The sequence below is a fragment of the Anastrepha obliqua genome, chromosome 3 (assembly GCF_027943255.1).
Source record: "Anastrepha obliqua isolate idAnaObli1 chromosome 3, idAnaObli1_1.0, whole genome shotgun sequence".
Taxonomy (NCBI): Eukaryota; Metazoa; Arthropoda; class Insecta; order Diptera; family Tephritidae; genus Anastrepha; species Anastrepha obliqua.
Genome location: NC_072894.1, coordinates 67,303,290 through 67,311,327, shown reverse-complemented (window position 1 = coordinate 67,311,327; position 8,038 = coordinate 67,303,290). Strand labels below are relative to the sequence as shown.

The following is an 8,038-nucleotide window of genomic DNA, read 5'->3' as shown; positions in this document are numbered from 1 at the left end:
GCTCATTACCAAAATACTTTGATATGGCATGCCAAAATAATGAAAATTTCATATCAGAAAAGAACAAGAAAAATCCAAGCTTTCCACAAAAATTTACCATATTTATATGTATTGAATATAATAAAATTTAACGATTTACTTCCCTCTTTTTCTTAATAAAAATATTGAGATTAGGTATTAAATATCACTCTTTGTATAGGATAGAAAATGTTGCATTTTTGCCCGAATCAAGTACAAAATTTTGAGTAAAGGATACACAAATCTCTGTTCATAAAAAGTTGAACAAGGTCATTAGAAGCATCGAGACTTCTTCAAAATTTTGTGTCATAGTTGGTTATTTTGAGCTGAATCATTTGATTTGACAAGTAAAAGGAAGTACGTCGCCTTCGAAAAATATATTTTCTCTAACGTTGGAAGTAAATGTGAGAATCTGTTTTCTGTTTGCATTCCTGTTTTTTGTTCGCTATTGATTCCTTCTCTGCTCCTTTAAAATTGTTTAAATACCTCAACGAAGATATCGCAGATTTGTTTCCCCAATGCAGTAGATTTAGAATTGAGTCTTGTCTTTTGCCATATTAAAAGTGACTTCGCCAAACGGCTTCAGAAATACAAAATTTTTGAGCGTAAGTATTATCACGTCTTCTTACTAAAGTTTGCCGCAAATATGGAAGAATTTTTGAGATATTCTTCGAAATCATCCTTTACCCGCCGACTGCTACTTTGCAATACACGGCTTGGTTGCAATTCCGATATCTTGAGTAGCTGAACGTTTGCGTATTTATATCTCCCTTAATTAACTTACTGACACCTATTTTGAAATGCATCAGCAAACCGATCGTAGCGACCTTTATCGTGCATTCCTTACTTTTTTTCGCATTTATTTATTTACCTACTGCATTCCATCTAACTATAAAAGCCCTTTAACAACTTACTCAAACTTCCATTGCAACATAAGTCGCCTCTCACAATGGCACCTTTTGCGTTAGCGCTTTTTACACTGGTTTCCAGTTTCATTGCCTCTTCAATTGCAGGAATTGCGTCGACGCAAGAACTTCATAGGCATTACTTTGGTGCTGGTGATTTTGATTTTGATTTTTGGTACTGGGATCTCACCTGGCTCGTGTGGGACAAGCAGTGCTCCAAATATAATATAAGCCTTCCAGTAGATACTCGCATTACAGGTGGCGATTTGGCTGCGCCCAATATGTTCCCCTATCAGGTGGGTCTTCTACTGCTGCGCGCACCAAAAATTTATCAATGCGGTGGTACATTGATATCGGTGAGTTATGTGCTCACAGCGGCGCATTGTTTATATAAGTAAGCCACTGTTTGCAAATAATTTGGTCGATGAGGTAATAGTAGTTTTAATAATATTTTCTTTAAACAGGTCTACCCGTGGCAAAGTTTTTCTAGGTTCTACAGATTTCGCCAATCCGATAACCTCTGCTGCTGTTTACAATGTTAGTGAAGATAATTTTTTTGTTTACGAGAAATACACATTACGTGGTGGTCGTGATGACATCGGTCTAATACGCCTACCGTCGCCGGCAACGCTTTCCGCTGCTGTACAGACCATACCACTAGCGCGCCGCTTTATGACGCAGTCATTGTTGGAGGGTGAAATCGTCACCACATCTGGCTGGGGCCTTACAGCAGACGCTGATGGGGGAAAAATGGAATTCAATTTGTTGTTGTATTATGTAGATGCACCAGTGATGGCGCTGAGAGAGTGTGCTTGCTATTATCTGCCCGGGTTGGTACGTAGCCGTAACCACATTTGCGCGAGTGGCGCTGGTGGACGTGGCAGCTGTGATGGTGACTCTGGCGGACCACTAACTTATTATTATCGCAATAAAACCTATTTGGTTGGATTGACCGCCTTTGGCAGCGCTGGGGGCTGTGAAATTGGTTTTCCCTCAGTGTATACGCGTGTCACTTCATATTTAGATTGGATTGCTGGGCGTACAGGAATAAAAGTTGATTAAATAAGAGCAAAGAGTGAGAGAGGTTGGGAATTGAGTTGATGCTTAGCGCCATTATTTATAGTTCTATTAGTTTTTTTCTTTATCACTGATAGTTAATTGTTCATGCTTTGCAGTGTATTCTCTTAAAGTATATCAAAAATATTGAGTAATAATGTTTTCCGCACAGGAAATTCAATAAAAATGTTCTATTAAAGTTGTTTAGTTGTTTGCTGTGCGTAAAAGCAATATCACCTACCAAATTTTCGTAATAGCTACCCGCAATGAGGCCCAAACAATTAACGCCTAATTGAACGCCATTAATTATGTAGAAGAGCTGGAAGCACTAGGCATGAAGAAAATAGCTTTGTAGGCAACAACAACAACAAGTGTCGAAAAACAAAGATATCAACGGCAATAACTGGTATAATAGAAGTGCTGCGCAGTAACAGCGTTTTCATCAACAATACCAAAGGGAGTCTAACGCATGGGCTAACCGCAATACAAATACTTGAACAAACCAATTAAGTAAATGGGCACGCAAATACATAAGCAACCGATTTCAGTGTTCATGATACTGTTATTTTCTGTATTTTTTCTTCTACTGCGTAAAAGCTGTAGCGTTAATTTTGTCGTTTTATTGGTTCTTCTTGGCTATTTTTGAATCAACTAAAATGACAGTGCGTATGAGTAACCAAATTGGGCAATAAATTTCAATAGACCTGTAGAAAGCGTGGTAAACTAATTGCAATATATGTATGTAGAAGTGACAATAAATGTTGGAATGAGGCATAAAATATATGCAAATAAAATAAATAAAATTTGTATACTATTAATTTACAAAACTAATTTAACGCAAAAATAATGATTGCATGAAAAATAATTCTGTATAAAAATTGGCAAATTTTCAGGAGAAAGGAAGAAAAATAAATAAACAAAGGTGATTTTCATGTTTAAATTTTGTTGGGTATTATGCATCGTTTACGTGAAACAATTTGCAAAGACCAGTCTAAGTTTCATGACCATTTTACAAAAACTAGATCCATAATAAAAAACATCACTTCGTAAGTAATACTTCGAGTCCACGGAAGACATTCAAAATGATAAAAGGCTGTTTAGGGGAAACTAAAGTGTATGCAGTTTTATAGACCACTTAGTTTTAGTACAGTAAAGTGTATAAGTTTTAATTGACTACAAGTTACAGTAGATTTTTAGCAATTTTTTTTTTGCTGACGGTTCTAAGCGTTTCTTTCCATATAAAAGGAAATCGAGTTGTTTTGGAAATACCTTTTTTACTAAAAAAAGAACAATGAGTTTGAGTGATGGACACGCTCCATTGCTTGCCTGTTTGTATACTGCAGCTGTCTAGTTCACAAGTCTTAAATATGATTGACGTACACCTCCCTTTGTGAAAATTATAAATTTTTCGGTATGGCGATTAGTTTTGTGCCACCTGGTACTTTCTGGAAAGCCTGAAACTTTCACTTTTTTGCACTAAACTGTTTAATATTAAAACCCATTAGGCTGTAAAACTGCATACTCAGAAAAATTCCAAAAATGTTGGCTAAAAAGTTCAAAGCTTGGTTGGAGTTTTAATATAAATTTGTGTTGTATGGCTTTATTGTATATTAGTATAAACTATATTTTTATTTCAGAATAGTAGTGTGCTTTTAATATTTGGCAACGGGGTTAATGTGAAAAAAGGCCATAGTGATAGGAATTAATAGCAGTATAAGCCGATTACCAAAACATTTTTCAAAATACATTTTCAGGAATTTAAATGTATGCGTTTTATTTTGCGTTCAACTCTTTGTTTTCGTCGCAAATAAGCAACGAATTTTACGTCGACTAAAAATGGTAATTTATTTTTCCCTCCATATTTACACCCTCAAATATAGCTGCGCGCCTCCATCCAAATTTTGTGTTTATTTCTTTCCGCAATTACTTTTCCGCCATTATTTTCAATATTCTAAAGGGTGTGATATGCTGTGCCCCTTCCGCGATTAGTTATTTCGCAAAAGTGCAATTTTTACTTTCATTTATTGTTTTCTTACACATACATGTACACAATTATATGTATACGCTTTGCTGCTGTTTTATCCTGTTTTCCAATTTTCCTATTCCATTTCAGTTATTTTTATGTTTACCCGGAAATCTGCGAAATTGTGTCAATATCAATAAAATTAGATTACAATCGATTAGATTACAATCGGTACGTGAGGCAATGAGGGGACGCGGAAGACTTATGATATACTTGCACGTGTGTAGATGGCAGTGTAGTAAACATACTCAGCCTTTATTGCTCAAGAACCTCACATGTGGCATGCATGTATGGAGAGCGTATCAAGTGGCTTTTGGCATGCGTCAAGCTGTAAGTCACACTTCCGGCTGTTAAAACATCAGACATACGATGTACCGTTGCGTGGTATCAAGTGAAATTCACAAATGCTCTAACCGATGGATTTTGCGTGTGTGCTATAAGGTGAGTTCATACACACATACCCTTACGCACGAAGAATAATGATGATTGGTATTCCGACAGGCTGTGAATTAATTGAGGTCAGTAGAATGAGATTAGGTGTTGTGGTGGAAAGCTAATGTAATAAATTTTAATTAAAATAAAGGTGAGTTCACTGCCGAAAACCAAAACCATGTAATGTGACTTAAATTTCGGAATTTTATGTAATTAGGCAGGAATGTGTGAGAGACTTAATATAATTGCTATTTAATTTTTTTCCCCACAGCTGATATTTCCTCTTTAATCTGCCTTCTTATACTCTCACCCCTATCAAAATTCTATCAGATTTTTTTTAATAAATATTAGTTTGTGGAAAACTAAATCAATTATTTCCCCGGTAAATTGCTGTAGTGATCGATATCTAGTAAATTATCAATCAAACAATGTAAAGTTTTGCACGTTGTCAAGGTGACATTACACACAAAAAAATATATTTTGCTGTGATTTGTTTGTTCCATTTAGTTGTGAGTTACAGGGTGTTAATGGAAGTCAAGAAAGCGAAAATTCTGATTTGCAGTTTTTCTTTGATAAATATAAGGAAGGCCGCTTAAATTGTGAGTGGTGTTTACGGGGCCGATACTATAACGGCAAATTATGTGGAAGTTTGGTTTTCCGTTCATGCACTTTTGATGCAAACAGAAAAAAAATATGGAAAATGTCGCTAAAATCACATAAATAATCGAAGTTAAGCAGCATCCTAATGCATCACTCAGGAGCTAAGGATCGACAATAAAATAATTGAAAACATTTGCGCAACGCTGGATTCAAAAAGCAACTCGATTTTCGAGGGCCACACCAATTAACGCCCAAAAGCATGATGGATCGAATTTCTATCCGCGAAGCCTTGGCCAAACGGAATAAAATTTACCCATTTCTTAAACGGATGGTAACTGGGGATGAGAAATGATTCACAATATTGTGCGCAAGCGTTCGTGGTCAAAGTGTGATGAAGCAGTTCAAACGGTGGCCAAACCAGGACTAACGGCCAGCAAGGTTCTATCAAGTATTTGGTGGGAATCGAAAGAAATAATTTATTATGAGTTGCTTCCGTATGGCGAACCTCTAAAGAAACTCAGATCTCTACTGTGAAAACATGGGCCGTTTGAAACGGCTAGAATTGGTCAGTAGAAGAGGTGTTGTGTTCCAGCAGGATAAAGCAAGGCCACTCGCCGAAAACTCCGGGTGCTTGGCTCTAAGCGATTGCCAACTTTTTCTCTCATTGCAAAAGTTTTGAGTGATAAAAATTTGGTATCAAAAGAATATTCTTAAAATGAAATCGATTTTTAGAATATTTCGCCGATAGGGACCAAAACTTCAATGAAAGATGTATTATGAAGCTACCTTTCAAATGGCAAAAAATTATGCAACGAAACGGTGCATATTTGACCCAAATCGGACAATCCGAAATAGCTTAAATAAAGTTTTGAATTTTACGCAAAAATAAAGGATTTTTTCCCCAAGCCCTAGCCATATTCAAGAAATTTACGAAGTCTATAGAAACAAGTTTCGATATTTTATTTTCTTGAAGAGAAACTTTTAATGCAATAATCCTAGAGCCTTTCCCTACAATACCATTGGAAAGACTGATAGGATTTTGAGAAAGATCGTGGTAGTTTGATAATATGTAGAGGTAAGGCGAAGAAGGTCTTCTCCTGGATATCACAATGAGTTTCTGTGATCCTAAGAGGATAGTACTTCCAAGAACAATTCACTTAACCTAAACTTACTCCATACGTTTATGCTCAGGCATTAAAAAGCTACGCAGTACTTAAATGCGATCTTAGTGTTCTTTCGGGCTTATCAAAATTAAGTGTCATTAAAACAGAGCCAAAGAAGATATCTATGTGCACATACAATACTCTAGTCGTTTGATCCGTTAGCAGATTTGTTGCAGTGCGTCTCAAGTGATTAAGAGTTTATTAATGCTTGGAAGCAACATTTCAATAAGCTTTTCGCAATAAGCTTTGATCAAAACTACCAGTTCCAAAACACTCAAACAATTTTGTCTATATAATAAAATTAAAAATTCCTTATAAAATTAGGCGGACACAGTAACCGATTGGGGTGGTGCGTGACTAACTTGCGTACGTGCGAATCTCCTTGTATGAACATCAAATTATAGAAAAATGTTCTTCTATATAATAGCGGTTGCCCCTCGGCAGGCAATGGCAAACCTCCAACTGTATTTCTGTCTTGAAAAAGCTCCTCATAAAAACATTTTCTCGTTCGGAGTTGGCTTAAAATTGCATGTCACTCCATTTGTGGAATTATAGCAAGATGCACACCATAAATAGGAGCAGGAGGTTAGCCAAACACCTAACCCACGAGCCAATTAAATATTTATTTTTATTTTTTTAGTAAAAATACTTAGGTCACTTAATGCGGGACCCTATATATTAGTTGCATGTCCTCATACCTTCCCTGTGCTATTTGTCTTAAGATGCTTTTATCTAGGTAATAGATGATATAATTTTTTTTTATATTTTTGCAATTTATGGACTATGAATAAGTTCGTGCGGTTTTTTTTCGAAATTTGAAACTTTATTGACGTAAAATGGTTACAAATTTAATATTCAAAGTACTGTCCATCGCTTGCTACTACTTTTTCCCATCTTTCTGGCAATTCACGGATTCCCTTTGTGAAAAATTCGGTCGGTTTTGCCGCAATCCACGAATCGATCCATTTTTTGACTTCATCGTAATTACGGAAGTGCTGGTCAGCCAGGCCATGTTGCATCGATCGGAAGAGATAGTAATCGGATGGCGCAAGGTCTGGACTATACGGCGGGTGGGGTAGGACATCCCATTTGAGCGTTTCTAAGTATGTTTTGACCACTTGTGCAACATGTGGCCGAGCATTGTCATGTTGCAAAATAACTTTGTCGTGTCTATCGGCGTATTGCGGCCGTTTTTCTCACAGTGCTCGGCTCAAACGCATCAATTGTCGTCGGTAGACATCCCCCGTAATCGTTTCATTCGGTTTCAGTAGCTCATAATACACAACACCCAGCTGGTCCCACCAGATACACAGCATAACCTTCAGGCCATGAATATTCTGCGCCGACGTCGATGTTGAAGCATGGCCAGGGTATCCATACGTTGCCCGACGTTTTGGATTGTCGTAATGGACCCACTTTTCATCGCCAGTCACAATTCGATGCAAAAAACCCTTTCTTTTGTGCCGTTGAAGCAGTTGTTCGCATGCCATAAAACGGCGTTCAACGTCTCTTGGCTTCAATTCATACGGCACCCAATGGCCTACCTTTCGGATCATTCCCATGGCTTTTAAACGTTTGGAAATGGTTGATTGATCAACTCCCAAAGTTTTTGCAACCTCTTCTTGCGTTTGAGCCGGATCTTGATCGAGCAATTCCTCCAATTCGGTATCCATGAACTTTGGCGGCGCACCCTCGCGTTCTTCGTCTTCCAAGCCAAAATCACCACTTTTAAAGCGTGCAAACCACTTCTGGCACGTTCGCTCAGCTAGAGTATGCTCACCATAAACTTCCACCAAGATACGATGACTTTCGGCTGCTTTTTTCTTCATATTAAAAAATTC

At 37.2% G+C, this 8,038-nt stretch overlaps 1 protein-coding gene across 1 annotated transcript; it reads left to right on the top strand.

Annotated features, from left to right (window-relative positions):
- The first annotated feature begins 967 nt into the window (after window positions 1-967).
- Window positions 968-1,985, top strand: LOC129242043 (brachyurin-like). Its single transcript, XM_054878604.1, has 2 exons — window positions 968-1,317; window positions 1,388-1,985. The coding sequence occupies exons 1-2, from the start codon at window positions 968-970 to the stop codon at window positions 1,983-1,985; spliced, it is 948 nt and encodes a 315-aa protein (XP_054734579.1).
- Window positions 1,986-8,038: the final 6,053 nt, after the last annotated feature.